The sequence below is a fragment of the Strigops habroptila genome, chromosome 9 (assembly GCF_004027225.2).
Source record: "Strigops habroptila isolate Jane chromosome 9, bStrHab1.2.pri, whole genome shotgun sequence".
Taxonomy (NCBI): domain Eukaryota; kingdom Metazoa; phylum Chordata; class Aves; order Psittaciformes; family Psittacidae; genus Strigops; species Strigops habroptila.
Genome location: NC_044285.2, coordinates 26,723,910 through 26,742,495, shown reverse-complemented (window position 1 = coordinate 26,742,495; position 18,586 = coordinate 26,723,910). Strand labels below are relative to the sequence as shown.

The 18,586-nt window shown below is 37.6% G+C and overlaps 1 protein-coding gene across 1 annotated transcript in view; it reads left to right on the top strand.

Annotated features, from left to right (window-relative positions):
- The first annotated feature begins 5,825 nt into the window (after positions 1–5,825).
- LOC115612715 (connector enhancer of kinase suppressor of ras 2-like) overlaps positions 5,826–18,586 on the top strand; it is a 190,965-nt gene continuing 178,204 nt past the window's right edge. Inside the window, exon 1 of the mRNA XM_030497350.2 lies at positions 5,826–5,892. Coding sequence (XP_030353210.1) covers positions 5,826–5,892 — 67 coding nt within the window. The remainder of the gene's footprint in view (positions 5,893–18,586) is intronic.

Here is an 18,586-nt window from a genome sequence, read left to right as displayed (position 1 = left end):
TTCATCTTACATGTGAATAAATTACTCCAGTTGTAACTTCACGATGTCTTTTCTGAAATCGATGGATTTATATTAAAGAAGAACCATATTCTTTGTGTTAATTTTTGGTATGGTTTTAGATACATTTGATATTAATACACTTTGTGTACATTTAAAACTCTGAATATGGCTGCAAAAAGTGATCATTTTTTCCCAGAAATATGTAATCTAGAGAATCTATCCTACATAAACCACTACTGATGTCAAGGAATTGTAACATACCTGAAGGGCAATTTCTAGGGGGAGTGAAGGCGGGAGAAGGTACTATGATAAAAGTGATAGCAAGATAGGATGAAATTTGCACTACTCCTGTCCATACTATACATGTTTTATGGCTGAATAGAGGAGTTCAGTCTCAAGAGATGTCAAGGTAGGAGCTTTTGTGAATACTAAAATATGCTAAGAAAAAGCACTGCATAAAACCATACTCAGCATACTCAGCTGTGTATGCATAAAAACATACTCAGCATCTCAGTATGTCAATACATACTTTTTAGTAAGTGATTATGAAATAATTTCTCTCTAGTCCTGAAAAACTGACCATTTATTTCTTGCATTTTTGCAATGTTAGCCCTGATTTCCAAACCATTTGTTAAGCGTGTTTTAACGCCAAATTAATGTAAAGTATCATATATCATCACCAACACACATTAATAAAACAGTTATATCACCTAATGGAGCATGAAAAATATAAATTTCTAATGAAGCTCCATGTAAAAACTGGTATATTAATACAATACCTGTGACTGAATTGCAGACACTACAGTGGGCTGCTGTGAAAAAAGTACTACAAAATGTTGTAACAATAAAATCAGCAGTCAAAATAGTTTGCTTCCTATTTTTTAAGCCAAAATTTTCCTGCTTTTGAAGTTCATAATTTTTATGAACTTCACCTTGCAGAGAGTCGACACAGGTGAAATCCCAGGGGAATGCTTCCACTCATCAGTACAGCTCAGTCTATAGAGAAAAATCTTGCAGGTGAAAGAAACAACTGATGGCGTACAAAAGGGAAGGCGATGGGTGTTTTGCACAGCTCTGTGCTCACTCCTTACATATTCCTGGCTTGCACAGCTGAATGTGGTGCCAGTAGATGGCACTCCAGAACGTCTAACACCAGCACCGGGCCTGCGGGCTGGCTGGGTGCTGGTAATGGACTCTGCTGGCCATCCCTTGCCCTGTGTTGGAGTCTAGATACTTGGAGAAAGGAGAATAAGAATTAATGCCTCCACAGGGCTAAATACTTCCCAGCACACCAGCTGGTGGTGTATCTTCTCCAACATATGCTCACTTTGTATATCCAACCTATTTCAAAAGCAGTAGGACATCTATCATGTAGCATGTTACTGTTGACCCTTGTTGGGAGTGGTCTTACCCTTTCTTACAGCCCTTGTACGGGCTGCTCAAAGCACAGGAAGCTTCTTCCAGTTCTTCTGAATTTAGGTGAGGACAGTCAAAATCCAACCCTTCAGTTTGTAAACACAGGATAAATTAAGGCAAAGGTTTATAATTAAATAGCCTACCACCACTGCGAGCTGGTTTTTTTTGCTCCTTAAAGCACAATCTTTATTGCTGTCATACAAATTCACCAAAGGCAATTTTCTTGCCCTGCAGCTTTGAAACACAAGTGTCTCAAGAGTTATGATGCAAAGAAGAGATGGCATGAAAGCAGCATCAGGAGAACCCAGCTTAGAACAGGACTGAGCAAAACTACCTACCTTCTGTTCTTCAAAAATGTTCTTTTCCACACAAAACGGCCGTATAATATATGAATGTTACATGATAAAAAATTTTAATTATAATCAAGAGTTCGACAGTCATTTCCTTAGAGATTTTGCTTATATTTTCATTAATAAAATATAGATATTCTAAGTTATAACATTGCATATCACTTTTTCAGGGCATTCATGACTTAATTAATCTGAAACTGCATGATCATGTTTTCCATAATGGCTATCAAATGCAATGTCAAGATTTTATTAAGCTCACCTGCTTATAAAGTACTTATTTCAGAACATGCAGGTTATTTCTTCATCAGAGAATATGAGAATAATTATTAGCAAATTAAAACTGCAAGAAATATATGATTGCTCTAAGTGTTATACTATGTTACCAGGTTTGAGCACAATCATTAACTGGAAAGTTATCGCTGGCCATGAAATACACAAGAACATTTAACTGCCGCCCACAGTGACCATGAAAATGCAGAGAATGATGATTTAATTAATAATCCCAGAGATACCAGGCAGTACTCAAAAGCTAAAGAACTACCAGCATTATTGCTGTGAAGAAGGAGAGACTCAGAATGTTTCCACCAGTCTGTTCAGCCTTAGGCCTTTGCTGTCAAAGATGATAGCAGTGATTATGGCCTGAAATTACCAGATTATTTCATGTAGGCCTTCGACAACCACATTGCATCGTGTAGTGAAGGGTCTGTTTCCTTTCTCTGTTTCAAATGCCTTACTTTGCTCTGCTGCTTATGCAGACTTCAGTCAGAAAGTATTTCTCATTTACATGACCTAGATAGAATAATAGTGAGAAAGATGTTCCTTGATCTTTTTTTCTCTTGATTTGCTATATTCAGCCTGGAAGGAAAACACAGTCATGGGAATGCATTGTTTCTTTTATGTTGGTATTAGGAAGCAATGCTAGGTAGATTGGGGGATAGATCTAGGCAGAAGCCTTGCAGTAAATGGGCAGAAAAACACATGGAATAGCTTTAGGGATTACACAGTTTTGCTTATAGTTTAAAAAAAGTTTCTTGTTTAGTGACTTTTCAAACTTGATTTTACTACAGTGACCTGCAGCTGACAATAACTATAAAGCCAGTGATTTAACTCTAGCATAACTATGTTTAGAACCTTGTCAGTAATAAGGACGATAGCTCAGTGCAATGGGTGGCTTAGTCCATGATTACTCATTTCAGAGTCATTACCTCAGCTGGCATACTGGACAACCTATATTAAAAAGTGCTATCAACTGACTTGAACTGTTAGAGAAATAGTCTGAACACCTCTCGACTCCATTTGGCCTTAGCTATTGCTCCGTTGTGCCCATTACTAGCTCTGTGGTCCATCACAGGCTCCTTTTCTGATCTAGACAGATGTTTCCGTGACATTCGCATATGACAGGGTATGAGAAAGAAATCTTTCTTGAACCAACAAAGCAAGAAGCAGAGGAAACACCCAGGTACAATTGTCTATGGACTGCCACAACGAACATACCCATGAGGGGAGTTAAAGGAATATTCGCCGGGATTTAGAGTGATTCGTGACAAGCTATGCCTATGTGCACCGATCTATGCAACGATAATGAAGCTGAATAAAACATCTGCTCGGGAAGGAAAGAAACAGAGTTAGTGTTTTTAACAACTTTAAATATTTTATTCCAAGAACTAGAAGTAGACAGTTGTCCATAAGGCTGCAGAATCCCCAAATACAGACTAACTGTGACTAGTAATAATAAAGAAATGGAGATTATCTGATAGTTAAGGTCTTTCAGACAAATAATAGTCACTGCTGAAGCATGGTGGTGCATAACAGTATGAATAAATGAAAGCACAAACCATCTTTGTGGTGAGGAGTCTCAGGAACAGGACATGAAAAAGTTTTTAAATGTTTTTACCCTGAAAATGGAAGGACCGATTCCAAAATAATAGGTTTGGGCCTCTTTTGTCATCCAAGTACAATTAACATAAATGGGAGTATGCCCACTGACATTGGGGGCATACTTCCATACAATCATTGACATTGATGGGCTTTGAATTCAGCCTCCTTCCTCTTTCAAAAATATGTCAAAATATGTAAAAAAAGAGTCTGTCCAGTCAAGCATGGGTAGGAAATGTGAGATGAAAGGGCATTGACAAAACAACTGTCAAATTACAGGAATTAGGGAAATAGTCCAAGCAATCATGAATGAAGATTATTTCATGCTATTGTGTCCAAATATTAAATAGATACAAAACACAGCTTCCCTCAATTTCTTCCATGCTTATATTGAACTTAAAAGAACTTGAGAGGTGATCATTAGGTGAAAAAGAATTTAAGAAAGCCCAGCCCCCAGACAAACAGCTTGTACAGTTTCCAATCTCCAAGCTAACAGAAATATTTATTCTGCACATCTCAATTCTAGCCCACTATTGCATAAAAAATTGTTCATTTCAAATCTTTGTCATTATTATGTCCATTGTAAACAGCTATTTAGACAGAACTAAAGCTACTGAAAGTGGTTTTCCAAAACTCATACAGGAAGCTGACATGCTCTCTCTTGAAGAAGAATTTATGTGAGTCCTTTTGTAAAGGAGATCTGTGCTCTGAGCACTCAAAATACATCATAGAATCTAATCATACTACTTCCCAAAGCAAAAAAACAGAAAGGAAGGATAGAGTGCACCACTGAACTGAGAGCAGTACATCCTTTGGAGATCTTTTGGGGGGGGTGGACACACCTGTCTGCATCCTTATCTGTACAGACTTAAAGAACCTGAAACAGTATAGAATAAATATTTCATTTGTATTTTATGTTCCCCCATATGAGAAAGACAGGAGAGATCTCAGCCTGGGTAAATGAACACAGCCCTGGTGGAATGAGGCAGACATGGTAATGATATCATCTTCTTACCCTGATGTACTGGTGGAACCTGGAGCAATGCAGGACGAACAGATGAAAGACTACAGAGAAGGAAGATGGACCTGCTTTGTTCTGCCTTTTTTTTTCCTGCAATCTGAGTTTCTCCCCCTAAGATAAAATAGTGGGGCTGCGTATCTCAGACAATGGATCATACAGAAAGCATGCACCTCTTCAGTGACATGATGCAGAACTTGTGCTGCATGGGGTGCAAAGAATCACAAATGGGTCCAAAATGGGCTGTTTGGTACATCTCATCACAATGTTTCACCTTCATCTTATGGAAGGGTAGTAAGCTTCAGTGTTAGGAATATCTAAAACACTTTTTTCCTCCCTAAAAAAAGGAGAAATTGGCTAATAGTCCCAGTGCTTTGAATCAAAATACTTGTTATGCTTGTCTATATTAAAGTGCTGTAGTAGTAAAAATTGACTCTTCATGCTGTCATTCCTTCACTATAAAATGAGCAGCTCATAGGAGGAAGTATATTGGCTCTGCATGTGGCCAGAAAAAAGAGTTTTCTTCCAATAGTTTTTTCTTGGGTAAGACTTTTTATACTGTGTTTAACATTCTGAATTACATGATTATGTAGTATAAGACTCCAGCAACATTTTGTATTGTAGAGATGGAGATGCTCAGCATTTTGCCAGATGCCAAGTGATATTCTGATATTTCTCTTTTCACTTTAAACTGAGTGACAGCATATTCACAATGAAGCCAAGACAATCTGCTATCAAGTTACAGTAGTGATATTCTCTCTGATGAAGATCCCAGAGCTTGTTGGAATAAAGCTCCTTAAAACTCAGTGTCTGGAATAGCTCCAGCTTGAACTGCTCTCTGTGTAATATCATTTTATATTTGTGCCAGTCTAATAAGTAGATCACCGGGTAGAGGCTTTGGTAAGTAAGTCTATATGTACTGCACCATTTCCTGGCTCTGTGCTCCAGTGTGTTGCAGGCTGTGTGCAGTGGGGGAGGTGCCAGCACTGATCAAGCAGTGTAATTTTATACATTACTGAATCAGTGCAGGAGAAACCTGGAGGGACAAAGCATCATCTTCTCTTTGAACTGCACTGTAAAATCCTACAGCTCTCTTAGCCTAGCCATGCTTTGATACATTTTTTCTCTCCTTTTTCTGATTTTGGTGTGAATGATAAAGTGATCTGATGATGGCTCTCGTTATGGAACCTATTAGCAAGTGGACGCCCAAGCAAGTAGTGGATTGGATGAAAGGTATGATCATTTATTACCATGTATTGTCTGTACTTTGGATCCTTGCAATTTACGTATCTGCTTTTGTATTCTTTGTTTTGGGAAGAGTTTATTCAGTTTACATCATCTGTATGCTGCTTTGCACAGTAGTTTTTAAAGACACGACTGAGCAGAGAGGCTGTTTCAGCTGTGCAGCATGTTGTTGGAATTTCTGCTGAGAACTGAGTAGGGATCAAATGCATTTGTTGCTAAATGCAGACATAAAGTGTTTGTGTCTCGTGGCTCCATTATGCATTGCACAGTGTAACAGTATTATGTTTGGTTGCTTTAAATTTGCCCTGATTAGGTCTGTTTTGCTCATATCAGGTGATCTGATGCAGTGGCTGTGCAGCACTTGTGTGTAGTTTTAGGGTACCACAAGGAGCATAAGGTGCCAGTGGCTGGATGAGGAATTCTGCTTCTTTAGTGACATGATGTCACATTAGTGCTGATGTGTTCATGCTTCCCAGCTGCTCCTGCTCGTGCCGCTGCCGTGTCCAGCACACCCGGTCCCCGTCCGTCACTGGTACCGTGGACAGTGCAGCCCCTGCCGTGCGTGGGGCGCGCGAGGGGGAACACGCAGGGCTGAGCTCAGCTTCGCTGGGGAAACTCTTCCCGGTAACTTGACAGGAATGATGATTTCCCTGCACATTTGCAGTTTCACAACACAGCCATAAGCTGTGACATGTTTTGTCTTACAATGCTCGGCTGTGCTGCAAACAGATTGGATTGGATGGGAGGGTGAAGAATTGTTCGTGATGATGAGTGGTTTAAATTTCTCCAGTGTGGGGAAAAATGTATTTCCATGGTAGAATGCATTAGTGTTGTTATTCATGACTTCTGATGAGCTGTCTGTCTTAGAGGCAAATAATTTCTGCTCGAGGGATCTCCATTATATAAGGAGAAGAGGTGCAAATTTTGGTTTTATGTTACACATTTCTGTAATGTGATTACTGAACTTATTAGAGGGTTGAGTCAGATGCCCGCTATAATATTCTTAAAGCTTTCAAAGTATTATCATTAATAAGAGAACAGTTCTGATTTCATTTTGCTGAGATGCATCTCCATACTTAACTGAAATTGGGCTCTTTAGGTGCTCATCACACACATTATAATTATGAGCAAACTATTCTTTTACAAGTATACAGTATTATGAAGCAAATGGTATCTAGGAGAATGTCTGGAGTTTTTCTCAGGTGTTTGGGAACTCAGGTTATTTGGGAGGTCTTAAGCAGATCATCAGAATGGATCCTGAAACCATACGATACAGGATTGATTCCCATACTCCAGTGTCACTATTTGAAATCAAATCCTCATGTACATGCAGAGGAGAGTTTTCTGATGCAAACCTTCGCTTTCAGTACATACAAGATCTAAAAAGTGGGCAGATAATTTTGCTATTTTAACTCATGACTTCAATTATAATGTAAATTAAATGTCAAAGTGTGTAGAATACTTGTTGCTAATTTAAAAATACTTCCTGCTACTTTTTTACCTTTTTTGATGTAAACTAATTATATCTTGGGTAACATGAACCCATAACATGTGTAGTGCGTACCGTGGGAAGCAAGAAGGTCACACAAACAAAAGGTTTTAAAATGTGTGGAGTTGCCTGACAGTTAAATTTGTATACAAGACTGCATCCTGCATCCATAGGGATGTGTGGAGTAGGCAGTGTTGTCAGCTGCGTGCCTCTGGGCTTCAGCATAAATAAGGATAATGCAATGAACATTGAAGTATTTAAAAGATAAGCGTGTTCCTTGGTAACATGAGTTCTACAGAGCCACAAACATATAAGTTGCCCTTTTCTCCATTTTTACCATGCTAATATTGCAAGCCCCTTTTTTATCCTAGTGTTTACCTTTATAAATGCATACTTCGGCTGTAGCCAAAGAAAAGCCCTAACACACATACATGGAAGCATACCAGAGTTAGTTTCAAACTACTTGTAAATACCTTACTTTACAAATATTGCCCAGTTGTGGTCACTGTTTGCCCGTAATTTACATATATTCTATGTGTCAGCTCCATTAGCTATGGTCATTCTGCTAAATAGCAATTAATGCATTGGAGAGGCCAAAGGTCTACACAGGTAGTAATTTTCAAGTGATAAGATAGCTTTTATATATGTTTTCTATACTGAATTCTGTACAATTCTTTGACAGTGTTAAGATAAAGACATTTTAGGAAAATTATCACTCCGTGAATGTGGAGTGTTATCTTTACTACAGATAGCAACATGTTAATAAACAGTGTAATAAATATGGCAAGTGTAATGTGCCTTTTTTTGGCTTAAAAATATGTAGTCAATTAGCTTTAAAGGGAAGATTTCATAGGGAAATTATAGTAATATGCCTTTTTAACTTGAACTTATCATTTTATTTAAACTATCATAACTTACTTGTAAAAGCTGTTAGCAAAGTACATGTTTTGAAGTTAACTAGTGGTGAGTACCAACAACATCAAATAATTGAAGAGAAGATGGAAGAAAGCCACAAAAATGATGTTAATGTTTTGAGACCTGGCTGCCCAGAATGCATCCTTGTTCCAGTGTGCTGTTACCAGAAGTAGCTGTAGCCTAAGCCCCAACCAGAAGGGGACACCCTTCTTGTCTCTTCTTCCTTAAGGAAATGTTACCTGCCAAAAAAGCAAAAATTGGTAGGCTTTAAGGAACATTATTATGACAAGTTGGCATCTTGTATTTATCCACTGTTCCTTTCTCGGGGATGCATTCAGCTGGAATTCAACTTGGGAACTGTGGACAACCTGAAAAGGCCATGCAAGTCTTTCAAAATTGATTCCTGAGGCTTCCAGAGGCTCTAGAAGTTAAAACTCCAGATACCTTTGTGCTAAAAAATTGTCTTCATACAAAAATATTTTGTAAAGTTTAGCAAATACACAGCAGAAGTCACTGTGGTTAAAAAGAAAGTTTTCGAAGGAGCAGAAAATGTTAATTGTGAAGATATTTTTAACAACAGTTTTCAGTCATTCTATCTTTTTTCCCAGATTTTCTAAAATTTTAAATTTCTCTAAATGAGAAATTTCTCTAAATGTTTTTTTTACTTCAGAAAATAAGCCAGTGTTTCTCCTGGTATGTAGCTATTTCTTACATAACTTAATTTTTTCCTGGGGATATCTACTATGGACCCAAACAGTATTTTAAGAGAAAGAACTTTGTCTTGCTCAAATTCCATTGTGGCATTGCTGGAAAATAAATATTAGCCATAAAGCTTGCAAATACAGTAAGAATCAGAGTGGTTTTCTAACTTGGTCAGTTTTTCCTGTGATTAAGTTTAACATATTAATGTGACACTTCAATATTTGCATCTGTAATGCTTCTACCTGCAGACTTTGATTGCTTTTTGGCCTATGAACTTACTGTGAAACTCAGTGACACTGTTGCCAAGAGGTTATCGGAGTGAGTGCTCCTAAACCAAAGGCCATCTGTTGTCATATGCATGCACTGTGCAAGGTGATCCTGTGCAGAATTTGTGGGGCTTGGGGCACAGAGGGTAGGTATGATGCCTTACTGCTGACTCTGATGTGCACTTAGAATTAATAAAAGCATGATGGTTTGTGTTTTCATTTCAGGCTCTAGACAGTATTCTCTGTACTTATACAAATAACAGAATTTCAGAGTTTGTACTTCCTAAGTAAAGCAGTTTACAAGTAGGTCAGTTAAAATGTGAACTCATTTACAGTGAAGTGATGCCTTCTTCCAAATAAATACTAACTTTTCAAAACAATGCTATGAAATGAAATTAAATACAATGAAATAAAGCTGTGACTTTCGGGGAATGGAATGCTGTCAAACAGCTGAAAAATAGAAATAGGAAACCAGTTATTTCTTAAGTACCTGTAAGTAATAACTCCACATGGAGTCAGTTATTCAAAGTCTTGCAGACTGGCAACAGCCTGCAGTGGAGGTTTCTCTCATAATGAATGCTCAGCTTTGGATACTCATTTCACAACTGCAAACCATTTTTTTTCCCCTTTAAATCCAGAATTTCTCCACTCTCAACAGGAGCTGCAGAAATGAAAAAATAAAAATTAATTCAGTTGGTAAACTGACTAACTGTGCTGCACTGATCCTGTGCAGAATAATTATATGTTTGGCTGAAGGGTTTTCCTTAGCATGTAATTCCCTGATTTCAAGCTGGCTCATAAAAGAGAAAGGAAGGGAGGGAGGGGGGAGCTGAGAGCAGGGAAGCTGATGACGTGAGTGGACTTGTTAGCATTCATGTCACACAGGGCTCCGGCAAACCCCTTCTCAGTCTTCTGCTGTTCATTCGATCGCTACCTGTTCTGTAGCAATGTCGTAACCAGGGAGTCTCCCTCTATTTACAGAACGTAATACATAAAATCTTGCAGCAGACTGGAAACTCAGCTAAATATTATGATCTACTGCAAAAGCAGCCTTATAGGTACTGAGCTGGATGATACTTGGCTTCCTTGGTCCCCCTTCATGACCTTACAATCCCATAATACAAGAACTCGACTTCACAAGATGCAATTTGAAACCTGAGTGGTTAACCCAGGTCATATCTTATTTAGAAAAATGTAGGGTTTCTAACATCTTTTCAGTTCTTTCTGAAGACAAATAGGTTTGGAAGAGAACTGAGAGCCACAAATAGAGACGCCCTCAGAATTAGCTTTGAATTTTCAAGCAGTTCTAAAGTAAAGGTTTCGCCATTTTCTTTCTACTCTCACCAATTTCAAAAGTGAAACAAACAATTTACTGTTGTGTCTCCCCCTTGGATGACTGTGCTCCACTTGTACTGTATTCCCAGTTTTCAGTAGGAAGTCACTGAACCAGAATTGTCTGCAATTCCTCTTCCATTCCTCTTACAAGATTCAGGCTGCAATACTTTTTAGATATAAATTTTGGCAACAATTACTCTGTTGAATGTTGTAAACTGTTTGCTTTAAAAAGGTCAGCAGAGCACACCTCAGAGTTGAGTGCTTTGCAATGTAAGTGGTTAAGATCAGATTTCAATAAACAGACATAGGTACAGCTAAGTGTTGGAATAAGCTGTCTGCACAGGTTTGGCCATTTCCTTTGTAGGAGATGTTGAACACAACTAAGAAGAGCTCAGACAGCTGTCCTTTTGGAATGGTTTATGTACCCAGCCTGGCCACAGCAGGATGGCCTAATGTCCTCTCAAAGCTTCTGCCAACTCAGGCAAGATCCCGGGATGGTTTCTTGCATATGTATGACCCTCATCGTTGAAATATGTGAAAGAGTTCCAAAGAGATTATAGCTCTAGCTTCCTTCTGGATATTTCATGGTTTGTATTTTCCAGAATACCTTTGTGAGAATATTATCCTAGCTGCAGACATAGGTAGACAGCTGGGATGAATCTGCATTTCAGATGGGAAGATTGCATTAGGGGGGAAACTACAACTTATTTAGGAGAGTATATGAAAAAAACCCATACACAAACTGTAATCTAAATGCTCAAGATTGCAGCTCACTTTTTCTTTGGAAGGGAGCCTAGCACAGGTGAGTTGTTCTTTCATGATGAGTAAATATGATATGAGGATACACTGGATTTTACTTTATTCTCTTTTCCTTTAATTTTTTACTTTCTACTTTTTTTTTTTTAATTTGTCTTCCATTGTCTTGATTTTCTTTATTTTGAATTTTCACTTTCTTCTAAAATACCTGCATATCACTAAGAATTAGCATTCATAAAAGTTACTGGCCAAAAGACCCAGCAAGCAAACCATGTTTTTGTTACCACCTACTGTACACATGGAAAATGAAAGCAGATGTAGTCAATATTGACAATAAATTGTAAGCAATATAGGTATATGCATAATATTTAGACATAGCAGGAAAAATATTTAACTCCAGTGAAAGCCTAACAAAATCAAGTCAGACACGAAGTATTCCAGATCAAGTCAATACTCTGTTCCAAATGCTAAAGTTCAAAAACCTTAATGTTAAGATTGATGATAAGAAGCTATCGGCATAGCCTCCTGAGATCAGAAGACATGGTACTCGTCAGAGTTTCAGCACCAGAAACAAGTATATACCCATTCCACTTTTACTAATGTTTTACAAAAGCCTCATTCCTTTCAACCAAAGAGATTAAGATATACAGAGTCCAGAAGCCTGGCAGGCTTACTAAGACCCAGTACCCTCAAAGGCTTTAACTATCTTTACTTTTAATTCAAACTGTGTTCTAATGGCAGCCTGGACAAACAGCCTAATGCTTTGCTGAGACCATTACTCCATTTTCTGCTTTTTCTGTAACCATGCAGCCATATTTAGAGTCATGGTAATCTGATCTACAAGCTGAGTAGAGTATTAACAAAGACCTCTATATATCAGGTCTGGCTGTCATGTTCTATGGAAATTATTTGGCCAAAGTATTTCTGCATCCCTATCACCATTACCTCATTTTTCTAGCACCTTTTTGAGGACCAATTAGAAACCAGCCTATATATCTTCCAAGAACCAAGTGGATTAGCACTATCTCCATAAAATGTTTCAGCAACATTTAGCAATTTAATGGTCTAGATTTATTATCTGGAGAGTTAGGAATATGTTTTAAAAGTTGCCTAACTATAAAGCAGATACATTCAGACCTTTTAAAGAAATATAATTCTGCAGTTCTGCTTGCAAATTAAAATCTGAGCTGAATGAATGTCTCTCAAGTCACATTTATCAAGTGTAATTAATCTTACAGGTCATTATGTAAAGAAATTTGTTGCTTTGAACCTTAATATAGGCAGACACAAATGTCATGCATTGCTGTCTCTTGTAACCTTACTATATGTTCTTAAAACATATAAGCCAAATCCCCAACTTTCTCCAGATTCTGACCATTAGAGGGAGAACAGAGCGGCAATGAAATGAGATCAGCCTTCTCCAGATCACCATTATTTCACAGTCTATCATGTTAGGAAGCAAAATCCAGAATAAATTGGATCCTGTGGGTGACACTTTCAGATCACATTAAATGAGGCACTGTATGTCAAGAAACTGCAAAGATACTGAATCCTGCTGAACAATAATATACTTCCATGGTTTCTTCCCAGACACATATCCTGGCAACACGTTCTTGCCCTAATAATCCTGGATTCTAAATTTTTCCTTGCTTTGGCAGGAATGACACCAACACACGTGCCATAACATTGAGAATTCTGTGTGTAACGTGTCAGAGTCACTTTTACAAATTTATAAAATGTATATGGCTTAGAAAAATAGAAAATCTCAGTATTACAGTATTTCTGGCTACCCAAGTTAGAAAGCAGTTTTAGAAACATTACACTTTGCAGAAAAATACATTATGAATAGCATTTTAGTGCATGCTAGAGAAATGCTGTCTAGACGGCAGAGTATCAGGTAAGGCTCTGTTCCAGTTCCAATGTCTCAAAACCAGTGGGAAGGCAACTGCATGCTTTCTGGATCTGTCCTCAAGGTAGTCTTCTAAATGTATGCTATGGGTCAGATGGATGATTCATGTGCTAGAGTAAAGAAATATTCCTACCTAATGAAATTTCCATACATCTCTTGCTGATAGGTTTAATGTCTTGCATTTCTATTTGTAATGAAAGAAAAAATGCATGAGGCACAATAAATATTACAACGTTTACACATGCCAGGAAACTAAAAGTATGTTACAATTTGTCCTGAGGTGCTTTATGTACCTACAAAGCTTTAAAAGCTAAAAAGGAAAGAACTTCTCCTTTTATGCCATTCTTTCTGAGAACAGCTGTCCTGCCACGCTGACAGAAATGGAGGTTGTAGTTCTGCTGGTGAAATTAGTGGCACCATTGATATTAAATGAAGTATTGTACTTGATAAATGACAATAGTATAGAATATTGCTGAGCAATAATATACATGCATCCTTTCCTCCAGAATGATTTTGTAGATATCTTCTAAATGCTATTTTTGTAGTTAAGGTTTTTCTACTCAACATGAAACTTTCCCCTGTTCCCTGATGTCATTGTAGTGATGACAGGAGTTGGAAAGATGGAGCTTCAGGAGTTATTGTTACAGGATTCAGAGAGATATAAAATTATAAGGTTGTATTTGTGAAGAGCTCAGGGATGTATCAAAATGAAATTATTTCTGATTAACTAATACTCGAACAGCTCCCAACAAGTATCCTTGTTGACCTTCTACTCAGAAGAATTCAGTGCAATGTTCAGTTTTCCTACTCAAATTCTCCACCAACTGTTTTCCAGTAAAAATGAGTTATAAAAAGGCTGTGGTACATTTCAGTTATAACGTAGGTGTACATTTAAAATAAAAACGTAACAGACAGTAATGTTCAAAATACATTCAGCTTTATTCCCTACAGCCGTGACCACCTTTCTCATTCTGAACATCATATAAAGCCTAGAAAAATTCTACAGATTTCAGAAGTTCTTAAGGCAGAAATTGTGTCTTCTATAACTGCACTGAAACTACTACAACTATAGAAAGGATTAATTTGACAATCTGCTTTTTAGCTTACATGGAAAAATGCCTCTGTTGGAGTTAAAGCAGACAGTAGTGTCATCAGCCTGACAAGTCAGACATAGCAATTATCACTTGAATGAAGAGCATGTTATAGCTCTCTCTCCTCAGCACCCTTCCCTCTTTTCTCTTTGTCTTTCTCCTCTTGTTTATTCATATTACTCATTAGCAGTATATTTCTTGCCTTTTTCATAATCAAACAGGGAGTAAGCATCAGATTGTGAAGTAATTCATTCATTTAACATTAAAAAAGTCTAGGTCAGGCTTTATATATCTCAGAGAGGGTTGCAGTGATTTGGAAATGAACTGCATTCAAAATCCAGGAGAGGTAACAAAGGGCGAGCAATGGGAGAAAAGAGTAGAAGAAACAACATGGGAATGATAACATCTTTTCGTCCTGTGTCCCCACTATTCTTGGATCGGTGCCTGGTCCTGCACAGGATTTTTTACTGTCCTGTAGTACACAGTTCAGGTGGTATCTAAAGAGCAGACACCTCTGTGCTGCACCATGCCGTCTGTCCTGACATGCAAATATTTCTGCTTTCTCAAAATAACAAAGACATGTCCATGCTAAGCATTAGAGATAACAGAAAGTGACATGTATCAGCAAGTTTTGATCTCGAGCTTGGCAAACCAGGAGTGCTTCTGTATGTCGCAAATGTGAGTAATACCACCAGAACACTCTTTTATAAATAAAGGGTTACCATTTCAACATCCTCAGATTAAGTTGGGCAAGGTGAAAACCAACTGCCTAGAGAACCCTAGCACATCTTCTGGTAGCTTTGAAGTGCAGTTGCAAGAGGGCATATATTGGTGTTTCATTGATTCTATATTAAAATCTATTGTGAATATCAAGGATGCATCTAACTTTCACACTATGAAATGTTGCTTCCCTGGAAGACATGGGGGAGGTAGTTCAACAACGGCATCTATTTACAAAATTCTTTGCAATGGCTAATGACATATCTTATACTAGATAGGAATGTGCTGCAGTGGGCACGTTCCTAAAACCAGGAAAGACATATGTAGGCATCTGTTATTGATCAGTCAGTATGAACAATGAGCTCATAATGAAAATGTCCTAAATTACAGAACACTAAGGAGAGATTTTAATTGCCCATTGTCAAGAGATTTTAGTGGTTTATTGCCAAGCCACACTAAGAATTTTCCTTAGTTATGCAGAAAACAACTTTATGGTTTACAGAGGCAAAAGACATCCAAAGCAGAGAAAAAACACACTCTGAAAACTGCATTTGAATCATGTATTTGGAGGGAACAGGTAGAGTAATGTAAGAGAAGTTCAGAACTCAATAGAGAAGTTTAGAATATTCACTACTTGAACATCATATAAAAAGAAATGGATCCACTTAGCGCAGTAGCTCAGAGATGCTGTTTTTCCAGAAATAAACTTTGAAGAATGAAGAAAGCTAGTGAATAATCGACCATGATATTTATCATCCAGAAAATTATAATTTTTCTAAATCCATGTTAAACCAAGTCATCATGGTGGCACTTTCCTTTTTGTCTTGCTGAAAGTACATGCTAATGTGATCTAAACTGAGATTCCAACAGACAGATGATAGAAAGCAGTTTGTATTGTGTGGTTCACTTGTGTTTTAAATGAGAATCACATTTCAGCCCACACCTCGCATTTCAGTTAAGGATAACATTGTCCTTGTACAGCTTTTACAACAGAGTTTAAAACTTCAGAGGTGAGAAGCACTATGTAAATGTAAGATCATTATCAGCATCCTGCTGCTTGTTAGGTTCTTCTCTTTTTCAGATCAGGTAACTGAGGACAAAGCAATATTTACGACCACAGAGTAATGGAAACTTTATATACATTGTAGACTATTAACTTTTATTTAGGCTCTAGTGTCTCCCATGTAGCAGCTTTTCAACATAAAACTCTGCTGTTGCATGGTTCAGGGCATTTCTGGAATGCTAGGGAGAATGTCCACAGGGACAGGCAGAGTTGGCAGGGACTGGAATTGATACGAGAAGTTCAAACCAAAGGTTCCCAACTTCACAGATAAGAAGTATTTCAAGAGCAACAACTCTTAATAGTGACAGGGAGACATGGTGAAATGCAGAGAACTGGCAATTATTACCATTAGCATCTGTAGCACATGAAACTTTCATTTTGGGTGCTTGCACTTCAGAATCACAATCATTTTTCCATAGTGCAGGGAAACTGCTCCAGGAAAGAAGGTTTGGCAAGAAACGGCTTCAGTGGGGCAATCGCATCTTCAAGACTGAAGCAGTTTTCTGCACACATGTAGCTCATTAATCAAGGGGAAAAATTGAAGCATAGTATTCATCATGTTTGCTGTGTTTGGATTTGAAGAATTAAAATAATGATCTTTATTATTATTAAGTAATATGAAATGGTTCATCTGAAGGAATAAATATGATTTGGCCTGTGAAGGTTCAGACATCTGGTACAAGCATATGGGTTGGGAATCATTAGCTAATTGTTACAAAAATACAACAAAAATGTCTTTTTAATGACAGAATCAAGGCCTTCAGGAGGACTGCTCCATGTGCTTTCCTCTTGAATTAAAGCTCCTTACTGTCCTGTCATGCCTCACAGCTCTCCAAAAGCATATGCAGTGCTTGTCAAGTTACTGAGGTTACTTATTTGGAAACATGTTCAAAGTAGAACATAATCTACATGTTTATTGTCAAACCTAATTTTCAGAAAATGGTTTATGTTGCACTGATTTTTTTTTTTTTTTTGGTCTATTGTGGATTCCTATTGCACTGCAATGTCAAGTCTTAGCACGGATTTACTTAGTACGATGTCCTGATGTAATATTTGGTGCAAATGCTCAGGTGCGTACTTTGAAGATGGAAGTGGGTACGTGACATAACGTGAGCTAGTCAAAGAACTGCAGCAGTATTTTGTGTGGTCAAGCAAGAAGTCAGGAGGGAAGACAAAGATGATGATTCTGGCATGGTCCCTGATCTTCCCTGCTAACTTGAGAGAGTCACTCCATGGCCATCTTTTCCATCCATGGGCACTTAGAGAGGAACCTGTTTTGCTAAAGGGCCTACCTCTTAAAATGAGTATGTGCAGCATGAACATAACAAACCTTGATTCAGAAAAATCTGATGATTTTTCACCTAATGATTCTGTGTTGAGTTATCCCCAAGCCATGATGGAGAACCTTTTCCTTGTCTAAGGCCCAACAACCTTTACAGATATCTTTGATAGGTCACTATGATACTAATTCATGTCCAAGTATTAACCAGGAATCACTTATGGAAACAAAACTAAGTCATCTGGTCATCATAAGCCTAGAACTTTGTGAACCAGAGCCTATGGGAAAATACAATATTAATTCTCTGCTCCTTTTTTTGGTGTATTTTGATTTCATCTTTGAATTTGTTAAGTTAAAACATCTCCACAATTTATTCAACAAATATGACTTGCTGCAATCTTCTTTATGGTAGTAATTTAAGAAAAAAAGCCTTGGGCTGCATAGCATTATTAACATTGAGAATTCCTGCTGTTTCTCAGGTAGCTGTCAGTTCAGCATAAGGAAGAAGCTAATTACTGTAAGCAGGTCAGTCAGAAAGAAAACTGATGTTCTACATAGCATTTAGAAGTCAGTGTCCATTGACTTCAACTGGAATTTGCCACTGCAGAAATATGTGGCTGAAAACAGAATCTCCTGGTAAAAATACATCCTGCCAATATTTAAAGGTGTAATATTACTAGGCTTGAAATTAATGTATTTCATGCCACTTAGCTCCTTGGTTTGCACTAGAATGAGGCCAAGAAGGATGATGAGGAAAACGAGAAGATGTGAATAAGAAAAAATATATATGTGGGTAGATATCCTCCTTCTTGATGTAACAAAGTTTTTCTACAAGAAAAATGGATAAGAATTATAGAAAACTTCTCAGACACTGGGAAAGATCCTAAGGAATTGTACTATGATATATTCTGTATTTTTATAAAATATTTATTAGTTTTAAAAGGCTTAAATTACACTTGGGAGTGTCATATCCATTGGAATTCAAAGGCATTTGAATACTACAGTCTATTTACTTATGTCAGAGAAATACTGCTAGATGAAAAACTAAAACAACTCTATAAAAATACTAATTTCCCGTATCATGTGGTGCCCAAAATGTTTAATAAAATGAAGTGGTTTACTATCCAGCCTATTTTTTCCCGTGTTAAATACTTTGA